At 38.1% G+C, this 24,012-nt stretch overlaps 1 protein-coding gene across 1 annotated transcript in view; it reads right to left on the bottom strand.

Moving 5' to 3' along the window:
* SEMA3D (semaphorin 3D) overlaps nt 1–24,012 on the bottom strand; it is a 139,064-nt gene that overhangs the window by 100,103 nt on the left and 14,949 nt on the right. Inside the window, exon 2 of the mRNA XM_022562636.2 lies at nt 11,706–11,866. Coding sequence (XP_022418344.2) covers nt 11,706–11,866 — 161 coding nt within the window. The remainder of the gene's footprint in view (nt 1–11,705; nt 11,867–24,012) is intronic.

Here is a 24,012-nt window from a genome sequence, read left to right as displayed (position 1 = left end):
ACTCTTTCAAGTAAGCTTACGAATTGGAATTGACATGTTCCTGGCCAATGAGATGTGAGGGAGAGATCTTTAAAAGGTTTCCTTGGTGGGCCTCCCTGGTGGCGCAGTGGTTGAGAGTCCGCCTGCCGATGCAGGGGACATGGGTTCGTGCCCCAGTCCGGGAAGATCCCACATGCCGTGGAGCGGCTGGGCCCATGAGCCATGGCCGCTGAGCCTGAGTGTCCAGACCCTGTGCTCTGCAACGGGAGAGGCCACAACAGTGAAAGGCCCGCGTACCGCAAGAAAAAAAAAAAAAAAAAAGGTTTCCTTGCTCCTAAGGATGAGACATAGTGAGTAATGGTCTTTTATTCCTTTACATTTCCTTGTCTGAATGTGACTCATGAAACTGTTATAGCCACTTTGCTACCAACCTAAGGATAATGCCAACACCAACAATGGCAGACAGAAGAGACAGAAAGAACTGGATTATTCACAACATTGTTAAGTAGATGATATTACCATTTACATAGCCACTCAAACTCTGTACATTATTCTTATTCTATAATATAACAAATTTCCTTATTTTTTACCAGCCCAAGTAAGCTGTCTTTTAAGCTGACAGCACACTAATTGATTAAAGAGTAGTATATTGGTCTCACACTCAAGAGAGGAAAAGATAACAAAATTACCAACTCAAAAAACAAAATGAACATTATTTAGTATCCTTTATGTGTAAGATACTGTACTATGTACTAAAGGAGAATCAGAAGTGCAGAAAAAACAGTTCCTCTATTCAAGGAGTATATAATTAAGAGGGTCATATATTTACACAAATGGATAACAATAGTTCTATCAGATAGGACATCTGACACTGGTATAAATATATAAAATGCTCTAGTAAACACAAAGAAGAGTTATGTCTCCTGAGGTAAAAGCAGTATTAGGTAAGTGCCTTCAAAAACAAAGAGTGAGATGAGCAAGAAAGTGAATGTCAATTTCACAAAGTTGTAGCAAAAGCACAAAACTTGAAAGCTATTCATTTTATAACATGGCAGTTACAGTAAAGGAAAGAGAGAAAGAGGAAAGCAGAAAGTAAAGTACTAGTGAGGGAACGAGGAAGAGTGGATAAAAATGAGACTGGAAACAGAGCAGAAATGGGTAGGAAGGGCCTTAGAAGTCAATACTGGAAACAGAGCAGAAATGGGTGGCAAGGGCCTTGAAGTTTATTCAAGTTCCTTGGAAATCAAGAACTCCCAGAAGCGTGTAAACAGGGAAGAAATATGATCAGATTTTTGTTTTCTAAGAGATAATACGACGGTCATGGTGAATGGATGAGATGGGGAGAAAAAGGAGATTCTCTTTCACAAGATAAACCCAGATGAATAATGGTATTATCATTTATACTAGAGAAAAATATTGAAGGGCTTGCCACCTTCTCAGCATGGCCTATCGGCTGAGGCTTTTGTTGGGACTGCATCACAGCTTGGTTCTCCCCTTGTCTAATGCTACTTCCTTAGTGATGCCCTCACAAGTGTTGATCCCAAGAACACTCCCTTACCAATAGCCTATAAGCTAATCTTCATATCATAGGTGGCCTCTGGGGGAACTCAACCTACAACAAAACTGTTGGGAGTGGTTAAATACAGTTCCACACCTTTGTCCTTGGAATGGCATCACTTATGTCTGCATCTGATTACTCCATTTTGATCTAGTGTTGCGGGAATAGCATGTTGAATCAATGTGCATTATCTGTCCCACACCTGTCCCAGAGAGGAATCCACAGGGTACCTAAACTAAAGAGAGGCCTTAGGGAGCAACTCTAGAAAAAGCCTACTTAAAAACTGAGGCATCACATCCCTGGTGATGCTTATACTTGCCCTTAGGTCTATTAAGTCCCTGTAGAAATAATTTTTTTAAAAAAGATCAGAATATTATCTCTCATCAAAATCTCAGAGAGTTAAAAAAAAAAATTCAGTCTACTTAATTTTTACTTTCTAGATGGAAGGAATGCCCTGAAAGGTCTAATTTTGACTTTCTCCCTCTACAGCCATTTACTCATCAAAGTTTACCGATCATATACCTGCCCCATTCATTGCAGAAGACTCAAAATCTAGTCTGAACAGAGTAAAGATAATAACAAGGATATTATTAAATATTTATTATGAAAATACTTTTGTAAACGATTTTGCTATTACTTCTGGTGATTCCACTTTAAAGGCTTGTGACAAATATGAAATAGCAATGGCTATTTTTCAACAGGCCCTTCAAATAAACATATATCCTAAATTTGATACTTCAAATACCCTCTATAGAATTTTTTTTTAATTTCCCAGAGGAAAAACTTCCCAACCAGTCACTCATAACTCAATTATGTGTTGTAGATTGCTTTAACTCTAAAGAATACAACGGACATCCTTCAGCCCCAGAGTCCCAACATGTGTGGTTTCTTCCACAGAGCAGTCTGGATTTTTGCGGAGGGGCACTGAGCCAACGCAAACCACGTAGGTCTAAACACTGCTAAACTACTACATCTTGACACTTACTTGCTACTGTGGAGTAAGTACCTTTTAGCACTGGTATGATTTATATCAATTTTAAAGGTGGATACCTACATAAACATAAATTCTTACCTTTACATGCGTAATCCCTTTATGAATGGTTCATTTTACAAAGATAAAGAAAAATCAGTTAGGCAGAAAATCTCTAGTACAGACCCTAATTTTATAATGTGTTCAAATGACCATTTATTTCAATAACATCATATGGGAAAGCAATATTTCACAAACATTTATTTTATTAAATATTAGCACATTTCAAGCATGGAATGTGGCCAAAGAGAGATTTGCTTAAAATAGCCACAGAAGGAAGTTAGCTATCAGAATTTATTTTAAGCAATGATCTAATACACTCAGTTCAGATAAATGGACTTTTTCTTCCAATCCCTGAAGGCAGAGAACAGCACAAGAACAAATCTCCTTAAAAGTATGAATTGATTTTTGCTATTTTCTAAGACTGAGACATATTTGGAAAAATGCTTTGTTAGCTATGTAGTGTCTTTTAAAGCAAAACTGCAAAGTTGAATAGGACTTTCTTTGGACTCTTTCATAAAAAGACTCATCCCCTACTAAGATATTTACTGATGATTTAGATATTAGTTGATACCATCTATAGGCTATACTAGGAGCATGAGTACTTAAAAAAAAATTCCTAAGGAAAAAATATACCCTTAAGAATAAATGGGGAGGACCTTCAAGATGCCAGAAGAGTAACACGCAGAGATCACCTTCCTCCCCACAGATACACCAGAAATACATCTACACGTGGAACAACTCCTAAAGAACACCTACTGAACGCTGGCAGAAGACCTCAGACCTCCCAAAAGGCAAGAAACTCCCCACGTACCTGGGTAGGGCAAAAGAAAAAAGAATAAACAGAGACAAAAAAATAGGGACGGGACCTGTGCCAGTGGGAGGGAGCTGTGAAGGAGGAAAGGTTTCCACACACTAGGAAGGCCCTTCGCGGGCGGAGACTGCGGGTGGCGGAGGGGGAAGCTTCAGCACTGCGGAGGAGAGCACAGCAACAGGGGTGCAGGGGGCAAAGTGGAGAGATTCCCGCACAGACAATCAGTGCCGACCGGCACTCACCAGCCGGACAGGCTTGTCTGCTCACCGGCCGGGGCGTGCGGGGCTGGGGGCTGAGGCTCGGGCTTCGGTCGGAGCACAGGGAGAGGACTGGAGTTGTCGGCGTGAACACAGCCTGAAGCGGTTAGTGCGCCACGGCTAGCCGGGACGGAGTCCGGGAAAAAGTCTGGACCTGCCGAAGAGGTAAGAGACTTTTTCTTGCCTCTTTGTTTCCTGATGCGCAAGGAGAGGGGATTAAGAGCGCCGCTAAAAGGAGCTCCACAGACGGGCGCGAGCCGCGGCTATCAGCGCGGACCCCAGAGACGGGCATGAGACGCTAAGGCTGCTGCTGCTGCCACCAAGAAGCCTGTGAGCAAGCACAGGTCACTATCCACACCTCCCCTCCCGAGAGCCTGTGCAGCCTGCCACTGCCAGGGTCCCGGGATCCAGGGACAACGTCCCCGGGAGAACGCACGGCGCGCCTCAAGCTGGTGCAACGTCACAACAGCCTCTGCCGCCGCAGGCTCGCCCCGCACTCAGTGCCCCTCCCTCCCCCCGGCCTGAGTGAGCCAGAGCCCCCGAATCAGTGGCTCCTTTAACCCCGTTTGAGCAAAGAACAGATGCCCTCAGGCGACCTACACGCAGAGGCAGGGCCAAATACAAAGCTGAACGCCGGGAGCTGTGCGAACAAAGAAGAGAAAGGAAAATTTCTCCCAGCAGCCTCAGAAGCAGCGGATTAAAGCTCCACAATCAACTTGATGTACCCTGCATCTGTGGAATACATGAATAGACAACGAATCATCCCAAATTGAGGAGGTGGACTTTGGGAGCAAAGATATATATTTTTCCCCCTTTTTCTCTTTTTGTGAGTGTGTATGTGTATGCTTCTGTGTGTGATTTTGTCTGTATAGCTTTGCTTTTACCATTTGTCCTAGGGTTCTGTCTGTCCTAGATTTTCTCCCTTTTATTCTGAGTCGTGTGGTTGAAAGGCTCTTAGTGCTCCATCCAGGAGTCAGTGCTGTGCCTCTGAGGTGGGAGAGCCAACTTCAGGACACTGGTCCACAAGAGACTTCCCAGCTCCACGTAATACCAAAGGGTGAAAATCTCCCAGAGATCTCCATCTCAACGCCAAGACCCAGCTTCACTCAACGACCAGCAAGCTACAGTGCTGGACACCCTATGCCAAACAATTAGCAAGACAGGAACACAACCCCACCCATTAGCAGAGAGGCTGCCTAAAATCATAATAAGTCCACAGACACCACAAAACACGCCACCAGACATTGACCTGCCCACCAGAAAGACAAGATCCAGCCTCAGCCACCAGAACACAGGCACTAGTCCCCTCCACCAGGAAGCCTACAAAACCCGATGAACCAACCTTAGCCACTGGGGACAGATACCAAAAACAACGGGAACTACGAACATGCAGCCTGTGAAAAGGAAACCCCAAACACAGTAAGTTAAGCAAAATGAGAAGACAGATAAACACACAGCAGATGAAGGAGCAAGGTGAAAACCCACCACACCTAACAAATGAAGAGGAAATAGGCAGTCTACCTGAAAAAGAATTCAGAATAATGATGGTAAAGATGATCCCAAATCTTGGAAATAGAATAGAGAAAATATAAGAAACGTTTAACAAGGATCTAAAAGAACTAAAGAGCAAACAAACAATGATGAACAACACAATAAATGAAATGAAAAATTCTCTAGAAGGAAACAATAGCAGAATAACTGAGGCAGAAGAACGGATAAGTGACCTGGAAGATAAAATAGTGGAAATAACTGCTGCAGAGCAGAATAAAGAAAAAAGAATGAAAAGAACTGAGGACAGTCTCAGAGACCTCTGGGACAACATTAAATGCACGAACATTCAAATTATAGGGGTCCCAGAAGAAGAAGAGAAAAAGAAAGGGACTGAGAAAAGAGTGAAGCGATTATAGTTGAAAACTTCCCTAATATGTGAAAGGAAATAGTTAATCAAATCCAGGAAGCACAGAGAGTCCCATACGGGATACATCCAAGGACAAACACGCCAAGACACATATTAATCAAACTGTCAAAAATTAAATACAAAGAAAGCATATTAAAAGCAGCAAGGGAAAAACAACAAATAACACACAAGAGAATCCCCATAAGGTTAACAGCTGATCTTTCAGCAGAAACTCTGCAAGCCAGAGGGAGTGGCAGGACATATTTAAAGTGATGAAGGAGAAAAACCTACAACCAAGATTACTCTACCCAGCAAGGATCTCATTCAGATTTGATGGAGAAATTAAAACCTTTACAGACAAGCAAAAGCTAAGAGAATTCAGCACCACCAAACCAGCTTTACAACAAATGCTAAAGGAACTTCTCTAGGCCGGAAACACAAGAGAAGGAAAAGACCTATGATAACAAACCCAAAACAATGAAGAAAATGGGAATAGGAACATATATACTGATACTTACCTTAAATGTAAATGTATTAAATGCTCCAACCAAAAGACATAGACTGGCTGAATGGATACAAAAACAAGACCCATATATATGCTGTCTAAACGAGACGCACTTCAGACCTAGGGATACATACAGACTGCAAGTGAGGGGATGGAAAAAGATATTCCATGCAAATGGAAATCAAAAGAAAGATGGAGTAGCAATTCTCATATCAGACAAAATAGACTTTAAAATAAAGAATATCAGAAGAGACAAAGAAGGACACTGCATAATGATCAAGAGATCGATCCAAGGAGAAAATATAACACTTGTAAATATTTATGCACCCAACATAGGAACACCTCAATACATAAGGCAAATACTAACAGCCATAAAAGGGGAAATCGACAGTAACACATTCATAGTAGAGGACTTTAACACCCCACTTTCACCAATGGACAGATCATCCAAAATGAAAATAAATAAGGAAACACAAGCTTTAAATGATACATTAAAGAAGATGTACTTAATTGATATTTACAGGACATTCCATCCAAAAACAACAGAATACACATTCTTCTCAAGGGCTCATGGAACATTCTCCAGGGTAGATCATATCTTGGGTCACAAATCAAGCCTTGGTAAATTTAAGAAAATTGAAATCATATCAAGTATCTTTTCTGACCACAAGGCTATGAGAGTAGATTTCGATTACAGGATAAAATCTGTAAAAAATACAAACACATGGAGGCTAAACAATATACTACTGAATAACCAAGAGATCACTGAAGAAATCAAAGAGGAAATCAAAAAATACCTAGAAACAAATGACAATGAAAACACGACAACCCACAACTTATGGGATGCAGCAAAAGCACTTTTAAGAGGGACGTTTATAGCAATACAATCCTACCTTAAGAAACAAGAAACATCTCAAACAACCTAACCTTACACCTAAAGCAATTAGAGAAAGAAGAACAAAAATCCCCAAAGTTAGCAGAAGGAAAGAAATCATAAAGATCAGATCAGAAATAAATGAAAAAGAAATAAAGGAAACGACAGCAAAGATCAATAAATCTAAAAGCTGGTTCTTTGAGAAGATAAACAAAATTGATAAACCATTAGCCAGACTCAACAAGAAAAAAAGGCAGAAGACTCAAATCAATAGAATTAGAAATGAAAAAGCAGAAGTAACAACTGACACTGCAGAAATACAAAGGATCATGAGAGATTACTACAAGCAACTCTATGCCAATAAAATGGACAACCTGGAAGAAATGGACAAATTCTTAGAAATGCACAACCTGCCAAGGCTGAATCAGGAAGAAATAGAAAATATGAACAGACCAATCACAAGCACTGAAATTGAAACTGTGATTAAAAATCTTGCAACAAACAAAAGCCCAGGATCAGATGGCTTCACAGGCGAATTCTATCAAACATTTAGAGAAGAGATAATACCCACTCTTCTCAAACTCTTCCAAAATATAGCAGAGGGAGGAACACTCCCAAACTCATTCTACGAGGCCACCATCACCCTGATACCAAAACCAGACAAAGATGTCACAAAGAAAGAAAACTACAGGCCAATATCACTGATGAACATAGATTCAAAACTCCTCAACAAAATACTAGCAAACAGAATCCAACAGCACATTAAAGGATCATACACCATGATCAAGTGGGGTTTATCCCAGGAATGCAAGGATTCTTCAGTATACGCCAATCAATCAATGTGATACACCATATTAACAAATTGAAGGAGAAAAACTATATACGATCATCTCAATCGATGCAGAGAAAGCTTTCAACAAAATTCAACACCCATTTATGATAAAAACCCTCCAGAAAGTAAGCATAGAGGGAACTTTCCTCAACATGATAAAGGCCATATATGACAAACCCACAGCCAACATCGTTCTCAATGGTGAAAAACTGAAACCCTTTCCACTAAGGTCAGGAAAAAGACAAGGTTGCCCACTCTCACCACTATTACTCAACATTGTTTTGGAAATTTTAGCCACACGAATCAGAGAAGAAACAGAAATAAAAGGAATCCAAATCGGAAAAGAAGAAGTAAAGCTGTCACTGTTTGCAGATGACATGTTACTGTACATAGAGAATCCTAAAGATGCTACCAGAAAACTACCAGAGCTAATCAATGAATTTGGTAAAGTAGCAGGATACAAAATTAATGCACAGAACTCTCTGGCGTTCCTATACACTAATGATGAAAAATCTGAAAGTGTAATTAAGAAAACACTCCCATTTACAATTGCAACACAAAGAATAAAATATCTAGGAACAAACCTAATGAAGGAGACAAAACACCTGTATGCAGAAAATTATAAGACACTGATGAAAGAAATTAAAGATGATACAAATAGATGGAGAGATATACCATGTTCTTGGATTGGAAGAATCAATATTGTGAAAATGACTCTACTACCCAAAGCAATCTACAGATTCAATGCAATCCCTACCAAACTACCAATGGCAATTTTCACAGAACTAGAACAAAAAATTTCATAATTTGTATGGAAACACAGAAGACTCCGAATAGCCAAAGCAATCTTGAGAACGAAAAACGGAGCTGGAGGAATCAGGCTCCCCGACTTCAGACTATACTACAAAGCTACAGTAATCAAGACAGTATGGTACTGCACAAAAACAGAAATATAGATCAATGGAACAGGATAGAAAGCCCAGAGATAAACCTACGCACATATGGTCACCTTATCTTTGATGAAGGAGGCAAGGATATTCAGTGGAGAAAAGACAGCCTCTTCAATAAGTGGTGCTGGGAAAACTGGGCAGCTACATGTAAAAGATTGAAATTAGAACACTCCCTAACACCATACACAAAAGTGAACTCAAAATGGATTAAAGACCTAAATGTAAGGCCAGACACTATCAAACTCTTAGAGGAAGACATAGGCAGAACATTCTATGACATAAATCACAGCAAGATCCTTTTTGACCCATGTCCTTGAGAAATGGAAATAAAATCAAAAATAAACAAATGGGACCTAATGAAACTTCAAAGCTTTTGCACAGCAAAGGAAACCATAAACAAGACCAAAAGACAACCGTCAGAATGGGAGAAAATATTTGCAAATGAAGCAACTGACCAAGGATTTATCTCCAAAATTTACAGGCAGCTCATGCAGCTCAATATCAAAAAAAAAAAAAACAACCCAATCCAAAAATAGGCAGAAGATCTAAATAGACTTTTCTCCAAAGCAGATATACAGATTGCCAACAAACACATGAAAGAATGCTCAACATCATTAATCATTAGAGAAATGCAAATCAAAACTACAATGAGATATCATCTCACACCAGTCAGAATAGCCATCATCAAAAAATCTACAAACCGTAAATGCTGGAGAGGGTATGGAGAAAAGGGAACCCTCTTCCACTGTTGGTGGGAATGTAAATTGATACAGCCACTATGGAGAACAGTATGGTGGTTCCTTAAAAAACTGAACAAATTACCATACGACCCAGCAATCCCAGTACTGGGCATATACCCTGAGAAAACCATAATTCAAAAAGAGTCATGTACCACAATGTTCATTGCAGCTCTATTTACAATAGCCAGGACATGGAAGCAACCTAAGTGTCCATCGACAGATGAATGGATAAAGAAGATGTGGCACATATATACAATGGAATATTACTCAGCCATAAAAAGAAACAAAATTGAGTTACTTGTAGTGAGGTGGATGGACCTAGAGTCCGTCATACAGAGTGAAGTAAGTCAGAAAGAGAAAAACAAATACCGTATGCTAACACATATTTATGGAATCTAAGAAAAAAAAAAAGTTTATGAAGAACCTAGGGGCAAGACGGGAATAAAGACACAGACCTACTAGAGAATGGACTTGAGGATATGGGGAAGGGGAAGGGTAAGCTGTGACAAAGTCAGAGAGTGGCATGGACATATATACACTACCAAACATAAAATAGATAGTGGGAAGCAGCTGCATAGCACAGGGAGATCAGCTGGGTGCTTTGTGACCACCTAGAGGGGTCGGATAGGGAGGGTGGGAGGGCGGGAGACACAAGAGGGAAGAGACATGGGAACATATGTATAGGTATAACTGATTCACTTTGTTATAAGGCAGAAACTAACACACCATTGTAAAGCAATTATACTCCAATAACGATGTTTAAAAAAAAAAGAATGGAATGGAGCTGTAATAGCAGAATGAAAGGACAAGTTTTTCAAATTCTAGCACATAATCAGCCGTTTATTCCACCTTACTGTAAACAATATCTAGGCTGCGGAATAATTCCAAAACAAATAAGATAACCTTATGAGTTTGTGTGTTTGGAATAACACAAGTCAAGAACAACTATTGGAAATATTTTAGCCCTCATTCTTCTTCTAGAAACACAGATTACATGGAATGCATGCACATACATTTGCATTCAAAGATTATTTCTTTATCATACCTGAGCATTCATAAAACATTATTCCTTTTCCTTTGGTGGACCTCAAAAATGTGTGGAAGTACTATTTAAAAATTAAGTGATTAGAAGAGCAAAAACATTGTTTCTAATGCATGTGTTCATTAAGTGATAGTAACACATATGGTGACAAATATTTTGCCTATGTAGACTGAAGCCCTGAGTGCTGATATAATTCAAATAACTGAACAACTGATATTTATTTTACTAACTCAAAATTAGAGGGTTAAGTTAAAGTGGTCATTGTAAGTGAAAGCCGTATGAAGCTTCAAAGTCCAAGAATGACCTACACATAACTCTGAATAGGAAGAAGTCTCTAAAAACTCAGTGTTGGGAACTATTGACCTGAAATCTTGAAATGGCTCCTTATATTTCTTTTGCAGCAGTATTTCTTCTGGCAAAGAAGAGAAAGAAAAACAATCAAAGATACCTCATAGATGCAGAATAGGTCATATATTATGTCTTCTCATCAGTCATTCAACTCTTCTAGTCTTGGTATCCATTTTTGTTTGCATAGATATTGATATTTACTAAATTACTGGCTAACAATAATTGATAAAACAGTGTGACAGTCTTTTCTTTGGGTATCACAGTGCTAGTTGAAAATGTAGGATACAACAGCAATTGCTTTTTGGGTTTTGAATAACTAGTATATATTTCTTTTAAGTGCTAAGATTGTTCTTAATGAGCCCACAAGTGAGGCATTATTCATCTTCCCTACCTGAATGTGACTAAGCCATAGAAGAAACTTGCTCAGATATAAAAAGAGAGTGTGGAGAAAACAGTGTGGTGCTAAAATGCTACCAGAGCCACACTATCGTTAAGTATGCTTATTCATTGAAAATTAATAAAAATTTAATTTTACAATTGCTATAGATATAAATGTTAATATTTCATGAATAACTCATTTTCCAGCTTTTAAATCCAAAACTTTGCATTTCTGTTATGTAAAGTAGTATCCATTACTAACTTTTCATGCCTTTCATTCAGATTTTCAAAGGTTTTAGTATTACACTCACTCTTGTACTTAAATCCATAAAAATCCAAAAACATGTATCAGAGGCAATAAGTTCTTTTAACATGTTCTTTTTTGACATGTAAATGACCTACTGCATTTGACACTGAATCACTTAAAACAAAACAAAAGCGAAGGAAAAGGGCATAGATGAAAATAAATGCATTCAGTAAACTATATAGAAATAAACTGACCTTCTTAAAATTTTTGTTTATGTCAACCAGACTGAGCAGGAAGATGTGGTCCTTGGCTCCCAGCAGCAGCCTGCCCCTCTCCTCATCTAACAAAGTGGTTTGGAAATCCAGTCCTTCTGATGAGCCCAAAAAGGGAATACAGCTATTTGAAAGCAGCAAGTCTACGGGGAAGTAAAAGAAGGATAAAAACAAAGAAAAAATTCTGAATAAGCAAAATCTTTATTTGCCTCCATACACACACTGTTCCACTTTGTAAATGCATATACACAGCATGAAAGCTCCAATTTAGATATATGAAAACAATATACAGTTTTTAGCACATACTCATTTAGCAAGAGATAGAACTTATATTTGTATTTTATTGACATGTTTATCTTATTATCAAAAATGAATATAAAACATGTTAACACAAAAGCAATAAATGCAAAATTTCTCACAACGCTGTTTTACCTTTTTTTTAAATACCTATTTTAAAGTAAATCTATTTATCTATTTTTGGCTGCATTGGGTCTTCATTGCTGCACATGGGCTTTCTCTAGTTGCGGCAGGTGAGCGGGGGCTACTCTTCATTGCGGTGTCCAGGTAGTCGTGGTACACGGGCTTAGTTGCCCCACGGAACGTGGGATCTTCCCGGACCAGGGTTCGAACCTGTGCCTCCTGCATTGGCAGGCGGAGTCTTAACCACTGCGCCACCAGGGAAGTCCCTGCCTTCTTAAGTTATAAATTAAAGCATCTACCAACTACAGTAAGATTTGCAAACTGATCAAATTATCAATGTATGCAAAGTAAGCAGCAAACTAAGTGTGTGATAAATCTCAGGCATTTTTTTTCCCCTTCTACTTTTGATAGTGTTCAGATTGACCCCATGTCTGGAAGATTACACGATGCCTATTTCACATATACAGCAAGACGTAAACAAAGAAGCAATGGATTCTGAAGGAGATGTGATCCTGAACCAGTGATGGAATCAGAATTATAAAGCAAGAAGGGACCTTAAAAATCAATTAATGCAAATTCATGATGTCATAAATGGAGGTGTTTAATTCCATCAAGATGAAGCCACATGCCCTAAAGTCACAAAATTATGGTGGCAAAGCTGATAATATAACCTCAATCCCAGTCTCCATTTATCTTTGGTTTGTTACCGGGCCTAATTCTTTGTTTCGGTTATAATTGTGATACGAACAGATTCCTATTTAAATTTAGGTCTGAGGGTTAGTGGTTAGGACTCCACGCTCCCACTGCTGAGGGCACAGGTTCAATCTCTGGTCAAGGAACTAAGATCCCGCAAGCCATGTGGCATGACCAAAAAAACCAAAAACCAAAAATAAAACCAAACAAAATAAATAAATAAATTTAGGTCTGAGTTTACAGGAGCCCAAATCTTTTCAATATGTTTCACCCCAAGTACAAAACATACCCTCACATTTTCTACAACCCTAGACTATTAAATACCAATAAGATAATAATATCACTCATCACTTTTATTAAAGTCCATTATGTTACTGGACTTTAAAACTAAATCATTATGTTCAAGCAATTCATTATCAATTAATGAGAAAAGTAAAAAGAGACGATGTCTTAGAAACAGGCATCAAGATGCTTCCAAAATGTGTAATGGCAGTTTTCAATCTCTGTAAAATGGATATCTGAGTCCCTTAAATTTAAAGCCTATATATTCTATCCATCAACTGTGGGCTTTATTACTATTTGATGTTTTTGAGAATTCCTGTCACTCTACTTTTCTAATTTACAATGATTAAATGTTACTTCTTTTAGTCACTGAGATAGATTTTTTGTCTTAGTTTTGACAAACTAAAAGGTCATATGCTGAAGAAGACACGATACTATTTGAATTCTCAAGTGAGTGTGGCTTTACCAAACATAAATGTCTTATTAATATTTATGAATCATGCTTTGTGCACCCTGGATCGAAGTCTTAACTCTACACGAATTATTTTTCTACTAAAGTTAAATAAAACATTAAGCGTTTTTCAGACCAAAGACACAATGGGATAATATATTTTAGCATCTTCAAATGTAGTAATAAGCCTATTTTTGCAGGGCTGATATCCAGTAAATATTCCATATTGATTGCAAAGTAGAACAGAAGGGAAAAGAATGGAACCAAGAGAACAGACAAGACAGATACGATCTAAAGCCTTAAAAAGTGAAAACATTTCACACAAACCTTTATTCAATCAGGCAATTCTGTATCTTCCATGGGATTTCGCCTTGTTTAACTAAGAATGAAATGGGCAAAATGGAAGTATGTAAAGGGATTTCCAAGAGGATATCTTGACCCAACTAATAGAGGAAAGTAGGTTTTAGGTTATAAATCCATACTATTTCAAGTGTCCATAGATTATAGTCAACTATTTTGAACTATGCATTGCAATGTTAATTACAAAATGAAACATGGCTAAGCCTAATAAGCAAGAGTGTGAGCTTTAGGCCCAGATCAGCTGCATCATATCCTAGTTTTGCAACTCTGGCTGTGTGATCGAGGACAACAAATTTAAACTCTCTGTGCCTTGGTTTTCTCATCTATAAAGTAATTCTCATGATGATTAAAGGAGGTAATTTATATAAAGTTCTTAGAACAATGCCTTGAAAATAGGAAAAGTTCAAAAAACATTAACTGTTACTTTGAATATTAAACTCCGGTTTGGGCCAAATGAGTTCTATTAAAGAGTATTATCTCATCTTCCATTAAATCTGACTTATGAAGATTAGAACAGCTCTATGTTTTTTTAAATAATATTTGAATAACATTAAAAAGCTACTCTGTCCACAAATATTTATAAGCTTCTAGTACGTGTTAAGTATTGAACATGCTGCTTAAGGTCGTGGAATGGCTGAGTCCTACCATCAAGGAGCTCACAGATCCCTGTGCAAATAGATATGCACAGACAGTACAACATATGCATAGACAATACAACATAAGCACAATAAATTATAATACAAGTGTATACAAAATGTTAACAAATCTTTCAAGTAATTAATTGTGCATCGCCTTACAAAAGGAGGTGATACTTGTGAACAGTCTTGAAGGACAGACAGAATTTTTACAGGAAAAACATAAAGAAAAGTTTATTCCAAGCAGAAGAGTGCTAGAATGTACAAGGGTACACACCATCGTATATTATACTTACGTACTGCATGTTTAATGCTATCTCCTACTATGGGGTATGAGTTCCTTCAGGGCCAAGACCAGGCCTTACTTATCTTGGAAACCCCAGCACGTATCTCAGAGTCTGAGACAAATCAAGCACTTTAATAAATTTGGGGAATTGCAGTAGTTCAGTATGCTGGAACAGAGAGAAGAGGCAGGGGCAGTGAGAAGTGAGGATGCCTCCAGGTAATTAGGGCATAAGATGGCAGGCTGCGGAGGTCCGGTATTATGTAGGTAACTGAAAGCCACTAAAGTATTTTGTGCAGGAAAAGTGACAGAGACTATAGCTGAGTATTACAAAAATAAGTCTGGCTGCAGTGTTCAGGATGGATGAGAATCAGGAAAGATGGGGGCAGAGAGGCTCCCCAGAAGTTTCTGAAACGTGGTGAGTCCCTGAATCATGGCAGTGCTAACGGGAAGAGGACGACATTTAAGAATCTTGCGTCTCTGTGCAAACAGTGAGAAAAATAAAGTTGAGGTCATCATTTGCTTTATTTTCTTTTACCATAATTAATTCTATTGGTTTTAGTTTCAAACAAATTTGACAAGGAAAAACAGCTGCAAAAATAGTGACTAACCTGAAGCACTATCACTTCAAAATGATTTAACATTGCCTTGTAACAATGTTAGCATCAGAACGATTAAAGCATGCTTCCCAGATGCTTTGTAGCCAAACTAAATAACAAGACTTAGGCATTACATATGACAGGCTGATGCACACATTTTGAAAAGACCTTGGGACAGGGATTGGAACAGGTTCCCTCTTCCCCAAACAGTTTGTCTTTCTTGCATTTCTGCCAAACCAAGCAAAGTCATTTTTGTTTCCACGGGATCATCAACAAAAGCCTAGAAAAAAAAAGTTAAATCCCGAGTCTGAATCTTAACACCTAAAGCTGATACACTCCAAGGGTTTCAGGAACCAGATATGGATGCTAGCTGTGCAGGCTGCAAACTCATGCAAGTTAAAGACTAATAATTTGGCAATATATTTCAAAGCTTTATTTTTTCTTTTCTTAAACTGGCAAGTCTCAGGCACGTGATTTTTAAGGTTGTCCACAGTTTATAATCCTTTTGAACAGAAACTCCGTCTTGTTTTTTATCCCCTTTTGGTGGTGGGGTGAATGGCTTCACAAATGCCATTCAGATAGGGCCTGCTCTGTACTTACTTAGCCAGCCCCACCTTTCCTCAGACTTCTAGGTCCTAAATGCATTCTTTGTTCTATCTACCTAAACCTTTGACCGAAACTACCATAATCACTCCTTCTACCCGTTCTTTTAGCAATTCATTGTCCTATCACCTTATTCTCAGTTTGTAATCTCACTCAATCACCCAGGCCCTCAAATTCCCACTCTTGTTCTCAGTACATTCTTGAAAAATCTACAGCTGATTATTTCTGAAATAAACGCAGCAGAGTTATGGTTCCTCGTTTACTCCACTAGTTTAATTATGGAAATCATGCACATGATGGATTTTAATTGAATGACGACACAGACCAGGTGTTCATAATCCATGATGAATAAACCACGGCAGAGCTTCCCTGGTGGTGGAGTGGTTGAGAGTCCACCTGCCGATGCAGGGGACACGGGTTCGTGGCCCGGTCCGGGAAGATCCTACATGCCGCGGAGCGGCTGAGTCTGCACGTCCGGAGCCTGTGCTCCGCAACGGGAGAGGCCACAACAGTGAGAGGCCCATGTACCTCAATAAATAAATAAATAAATAAACAAACAAACCACGGCAGAGCAACGGGATGGTTCTGAGGTTCAAAACTCCTATAAACAGCATGGTATTTTCCTATATTTGTACGTATATGTGCATTGCTGAAGAGTATGTCCAGGGTTCATCAACATCCCCTGATATCTTACCAGAAGTCACAGGTAAATTGTATGTCTCCCACATACAGTTAATAACATATTTAGAATAATTTCTCATTTCTAACACAACAAAGTAAGTCTCTACCCTCATAAAACTAGATTTTTGAAAGCAAACAACTGACTCATCTAAGATCGCCAGGTACTGTGCACATGCTCCAACGAATGATAACGAGTTCCACTCTCATGGACCTCACAGCCTAGTGGAGAGAAAATGCTCATCCACAACAAAAATGAGAATATACATTTTTTTTCCCAGTGGCTGGAGACTTTATTTATCTAGTTATTTATTTATTTAGGCCACACCTTGTGGCATGTGGGATGCAGGACCTTAGTTCCCCGACCAGGGATCAAACCCATGCCCTGGGGTAATTCCGTGCATTGGGAGCACCGAGTCTTAACCACTGGACCACCAGGGAAGTTCCAAGAATATACTTGTGACAAAGGACAACAGTACTTAAAGTAGTAGACTGTTAAATATTTTTAATAGTAAAATAGAAAGGACTTCCTCTCTGTGTCTCCATTAGCAAAAGCCAAATAACACGATTCTCGCTAATACAGTGGGTAGAGAAACTAAATGGTCTCTGATCGCCTTCCTACCCTGGAGCTCTAGGGCATTAGAACCTTACATTGAACTTTGTTAAAACGGACAACGTATCTAGTAACAAACTGTCATTCAACTATTTACTCCATGCCATTGCTCTGTTCTTTGGAGCAGGTAGTCTCTAACCTTTGGGAAGAACAGAAATACGGTATACGGCAATTAGAGCTAAAGGGAGATCTTCTCAATAAACCTGTTTGACTCCTCTGTTACCAATTCAGTGAGGCCCAGAATGGTTAAGTGGGCTTCATAAAACCAGTTTTCTCTTCGTGGCAAAATACAGCAGCAATGAATCCCCTCACCTACAGCCACATGCCCCTCCATGTGAGGGCAAGGCTGAAGATCCCACCATCCCTGCTCCTATTTGAAATAAATGCTTGTTCTGAAAAGAATTCTTTGTATCTCCCTTTTAGTGTCCGTTCATATAATTGTTCATTCAGCCTGAAGAAACATTTGACCTGATGCTCTACAGTCCTCCTCGCTACCCCAGAGAGGAAAGGAGTGGTCAGTCACACTGAATCTAATAAATTTAGGATTAAGCAGCACAGACTTCCTCAATGTTTCACTGTTAAATGAATAAAATCCCAAACCCTTGAATTCCTGCATTTATTGCCAGAAATTCTAAACTGGGTGGAGTTGACAATCTCTCTCACGAGAAGATTACATAGCTAAAAAATGGCTTCCCACATCCTTTAAAGAACACTTCACAGGAAGATCTTTTTTTAAAGAAGAAAATCAAAGTTATTAAAGGCAGAATTTCATGGGGTAAAAATAACATCAGCTTTGAGAAAAGTCAATTTCCAGTAGAATTTCTCAGCAGAGAAAGCTTACAGCCAACAATGAATCCAGATCAAAACCCTGTCACCTTGGGGATTCCCTGGTGGTCCAGTGGTTAGGACTCAGCACTTGCCAAAAAAAAAACCAAAGCAAAACAAACAAAAAACACCCCCCCCCAAAAAATACCCTGTCACCTTTCCCTACCATCTCAGAATATTCAGCACAAAAGCACAAATTCTTGCCCCACCTACCCCCTCCTTTTCCTCAAGGAAATAGCCATTATATCAGTAGGGCTGTTCTGAGGGTTCTTGAATACAGTCACATCTCCAGTGTGTTCTCTGCAAAACTGTCTAAATAAAGAAGGAAAGGAGTTCTTTTCCTGCCTTCCCCATAAATTCAGCTTCTCCCCCTTGATCTCTGAATTCCCTGGGCTTCCATGCCAACCGTTAGGCTCCCAAGATTCTTTCTATGGAACTCCTTTGTCCCATAGTTCCCATAAATGTTTTGGCTACCAAAACACCCTTACCATCCCCCAACCCCCAAAGCCTGTTCTCAGTTTGGGTCCAGAATTGAGTAAAGGGAGCAAACTGCTCATCCCAAAATGAAAATTAGTCACTAATGTTGTGGCTCACTGAGTCCCTCTGGCTCTCTGTGAACCTGTATTTGTCTCTCCCGCTTTTGGTCTGAGGCAAGGGAAAAATTCTTTCTTGGATTTAACGTTTCGAAAGTGAACTCATCTTAAATTGGCCCTACCTGACTTTCAATTGGTTTTCTGAGGTTTGAGATCATATGAAAAGACCTTGGTCACCAAGATGGCTCACTTCCACCTATCAAACATATACCCCTTATTCTCTATTTAAGTACTTTTAGTCTCCATAGCTAACTGCTCAAACAATATCAAATGTATAAAGAATGTTATTCAAAGCTAAACTCCCAAGAAAAGACTAAATTATAGGCGTATTATCGTTATATTTTCCTAGGTGAAAAGTCTAACGCTAACCTTGCAAATGCAAGTTCAAATCAGAAAGAAAAAAAAATGAAACTCTCATTTGCTCATCTGCAATGGAATGTTGGAAATCATTCTGTTCATTAGGTCTCAGACAGAACATTATCTATATCAATAATAAATCAGATGATGCCACATAGGGAAACATAAATTAGGAACAAATAAAGCCTATTAATCATCAAGCTACATTCTTGCCAGGACAGGATGTGAAATAGGAGTGTAGTAATTTTACACCATCGCATTTTCATCTACATCCATGCACTTAAATCACAGGTTTCTTCTTCTTTGGCTAGCTTTCAACAGTAGACGCTTTATACAATCCATCACATGTGAGATTCATAATTTACGATTATGGGTGCCTTTTAAATTCTTACTTTGAGTAAGAATGAATTGTTTTAAATTCTCAAAAGCTTGGCCATGATAAATTTTCCTACTGAGCTATAAAATGGCTAACATTATAAATAACTGATACATTTCCAGAAGAACAGTTCAATAACAGAATAAACTGTCTCAGAAATAGTTGAGAGGGTAATTCTGGGAAAGACAGATTCTATTTTGACAATTTTCTTAATTCCCTTCAAAGTATTGAGAATTTCTCCCTTTTCAAATTTCAAGGTATATTTAAAATCAAAACATGTCACAAGTGAATAGGAGTTTGTTTTCAATCTAGTATGTGTATTTAATTTTTAAAAAACTTAGAAAAGTCATACCTTAATACACCATCTTTTACTGATTCTAAATAGCAAGACAAATATGACAAGACCAAATGATTCCTCAAGATCACCACAAGTTAATGTACAGAGCAAAGAGTTGTGAGAATAACTTTAAAAAACAATATTTTATAACAATATTACTTTTTAAATTAATTATATTAATCGAAGTTAAGTATATACATACCAAAAGGTAAAGTTAAAAGCATATATAAGCCTATCTGTCTCTTCTCCCATCCTCTGTCCACCTCTAATCTAGACCCCATATTAACACATTTAGTAGTTTATTTTCTATTATTTTCATATATAGAAATAATATGTATGTACTACTACCTTTTAAAACATCATTTTCAGACATTTCCACTGAATTCCTGTTCATAGAAGTTGAGAGTTCTAGCTTTCTTATGCCAACTCTTTCCCTCCAACCAAGCTCCTAACACTACGGTATGTCCATTCTTATAAAAGCTATATTTAATCATTCCATTACTATCGCAAGGTAAATATTCTTCCCTACTTTAAAAAGTAGTATTCTCTAAATAGAGACTATTACAAGTGACAAAGAAGGACACTGCATCATGATCAAGGGATCAATCCAAGAAGAAGATATAACCATTGTAAATATTTATGCACCCAACATAGGAACACCTCAATACATAAGGCAAATACTAACAGCCATAAAAGGGGAAATCGACAGTAACACATCCATAGTAGGGGACTTTAACACCCCACTTTCAGCAATGGACAGATCATCCAAAATGAAAATAAATAAGGAAACAAGCTTTAAATGGTACATTAAACAAGATGGAGTTAATTGATACTTATAGGACATTCCATCCAAAAACAGCAGAATACACTTTCTTCTCAAGTGCTCATGGAACATTCTCCAGGGTAGATCATACCTTGGGTCACAAATCAAGCCTTGGTAAATTTAAGAAAAATGAAATTGTATCAAGTATCTTTTCCGACCACAACACTACGAGACTAGACATCGATTACAGGAAAAAAATCTGTAAAAAATACAAACACATGGAGGCTAAACAATACACTACTTAATAACCGAGAGATCACTGAAGAAATCAAAGAGGAAATCAAAAAATACCTAGAAACAAATAACAATGAAAACACGATAACCCAAAACCTATGGGATGCAGCAAAAGCAATTCTAAGAGGGAAGTTTATAGTAATACAATCCTACCTTAAGAAACAAGAAACATCTCAAATAAACAACCTAACCTTACACCTAAAGCAATTAGAGAAAGAAGAACAAAAAAACCCAAAGTTAGCAGAAGGAAAGAAATCATAAAGATCAGATCAGAAATAAATGAAAAAGAAATGAAGGAAATGATAGCAAAGATCAATCAAACTAAAAGCTGGTTCTTTGAGAAGATAAACAAAATTGATAAACCATTAGCCAGACTCATCAAGAAAAAAAGGGAGAAGACCCAAATCAATAGAATTAGAAATGAAACAGGAGAAGTAACAACTGACACTGCAGAAATACAAAGGATCATGAGAGATTACTACAAGCAACTCTATGCCAATAAAATGGACAATCTGGAAGAAATGGACAAATTCTTAGAAAAGCACAACCTTCGGAGACTGAACCAGGAAGAAATAGAAAATATAAACAGACCAATCACAAGCACTGAAATTCAGGCTGTGATTAAAAATCTTGCAACAAACAAAAGCCCAGGATCAGATGGCTTCACAGGCAATTCTATCAAACATTTAGAGAAGAGCTAACACCTATCCTTCTCAAACTCTTCCAAAATATAGCAGAGGGAGGAACACTCCCAAACTCATTCTACAAAGCCACCATCACCTTGCTACCAAAACTGGACAAAGATGTCATGAAGAAAGAAAACTACAGGCCAATATCACTGATGAATTTAGATGCAAAAATCCTCAACAAAATACTAGCAAACAGAATCCAATAGCATATTAAAAGTATTATACACCATGATCAACTGGGGTTTATCCCAGGAATGCAAGGATTCTTCAATATACACCAATCAATCAATGTGATACACCATATTAACAAATTGAAGGATAAAAACCATATGATCATCTCAATAGATGCAAAAAAAAGCTTTTGACAAAATTCAACACCCATTTATGATAAAAACCCTCCAGAAAGTAGGCATAGAGGGAACTTACCTCAACATAATAAAGGCCATATATGACAAACCCACAGCCAACATCATTCTCAATAGTGAAAAACTGAAACCATTTCCACTAAGATCAGGAACAAGACAAGGTTGCTCACTCTCACCACTATTATTCAAGATTGTTTTGGAAGTTTTAGCCACAGCAATCAGAGAAGAAAAGGAAATAAAAGGAATCCAAACCGGAAAAGAAGAAGTAAAACTGTCACTGTTTGCAGATGACATGACACTATACATAGAGAATCCTAAAGATGCTACCAGAAAACTGCTAGAGCTAATCAATGAATTTGGTAAATAGCAGTATACAAAATTAATGCACAGAAATCTCTGGCATTCCTATACACTAATGATGAAAAATCTGAAAAAGAAATTAAGGAAACACTCTCATTTACAATTGCAACACAAAGAACAATATACCTAGGAATAAACCTACCTAAGAAGACAAAAGACCTGTATGCAGAAAACTATAAGACACTGATGAAAGAAATTAAAGGTGATACAAATAGATGGAGAGATATACCATGTTCTTGGATTGGAAGAATCAACATTGTGAAAATGACTCTAGTACCCAAAGCAATCTACAGATTCAATGCAATCCCTATCAAACTACCAATGGCATTTTTCACAGAACTAGAACAAAAAACTTCACAATTTGTGTGGAAACACAGAAAACCCCGAATAGCCAAAGCAATCTTGAGAAAGAAAAACGGAGCTGGAGGAATCAGGCTCCCTGACTTCAGACTATACTACAAAGCTATAGTAATCAAGACAGTATGGTACTGGCACAAAAACAGAAATATAGATCAATGGAACAGGATAGAAACCCCAGAGATAAACCTATGCACATATGGTCACCTTATCTTTGCTAAAGGAGGCAGGAATATACAATGGAGAAAAGACAGCCTCTTCAATAAGTGGTGCTGGGAAAACTGGACAGCTACATGTGAAAGAATGAAATTAGAACACTCCCTAACACCATAAACAAAAATAAACTCAAAACGGATTAAAGACCTAAATGTAAGGCCAGACACTATCGAACTCTTAGAGAAAAATATAGGCAGAACACTCTATGGCACAAATCACAGCAAGATCCTTTTTACCCACCTCCTAGAGAAATGGAAATAAAAACAAAATAAACAAATGGGACCTAATGAAACTCAAAAGCTTTTACACAGCAAAGGAAACCATAAACAAAACCAAAAGACAACCCTCAGAATGGGAGAAAATATTTGCAGATGAAGCAACTGACAAAGGATTAATCTTCAAAATTTACAAGCAGCTCAATATCAAAAAAACAAACAACCCAATCCAAAATTGGGCAGAAGACCTAAATAGACATTTCTCCAAAGAAGATATACAGATTACCAACAAACACATGAAAGAATGCTCAACATCATTAATCATTAGAGAAATGCAAATCAAAACTACAATGAGATATCATCTCACACCAGTCAGAACAGCCATCATCAAAAAATCTACAAACCATAAATGCTGGAGAGGGTGTAGAGAAAAGGGAACCCTCTTGCACTGTTGGTGGGAATGTAAATTGATACAGCCACTATGGAGAACAGTATGGAGGTTCCTTAAAAAACTACAAATAGAACTACCATATGACCCAGCAATCCCACTACTGGGCATATACCCAGAGAAAACCATAAGTCAAAAATAGACATGTACCACAATGTTCATTGCAGCTCTATTTACAATAGCCAGGACATGGAAGCATCCTAAGTGTCCATCGACAGAGGAATGGATAAAGAAGATGTGGCATATATATACAATGGAATATTACTCAGCCATAAAAAGAAACGAAACTGAGTTATTTCTAGTGAGGTGGATGGACCTAGAGTCTGTCATACAGAATGAAAAAATAAAAAAACAAATACCATATGCTAACACATATATACAGAATCAAAAAAAAAATGGTCATGAAGAACCAAGGGGCAAGATGGGAATAAAGACGCAGACCTACTAGAGAATGGACTTGAGGACACGGGGAGGGGG

The sequence above is a fragment of the Delphinapterus leucas genome, chromosome 9 (assembly GCF_059928025.1).
Source record: "Delphinapterus leucas isolate spDelLeu-1000000601 "Yukka" chromosome 9, BTC_Dleu_Yukka2, whole genome shotgun sequence".
Taxonomy (NCBI): Eukaryota; Metazoa; Chordata; class Mammalia; order Artiodactyla; family Monodontidae; genus Delphinapterus; species Delphinapterus leucas.
The sequence above is the reverse complement of the archived record's forward strand: the minus strand, read 5'-3'. Positions and strand labels throughout refer to the sequence as shown.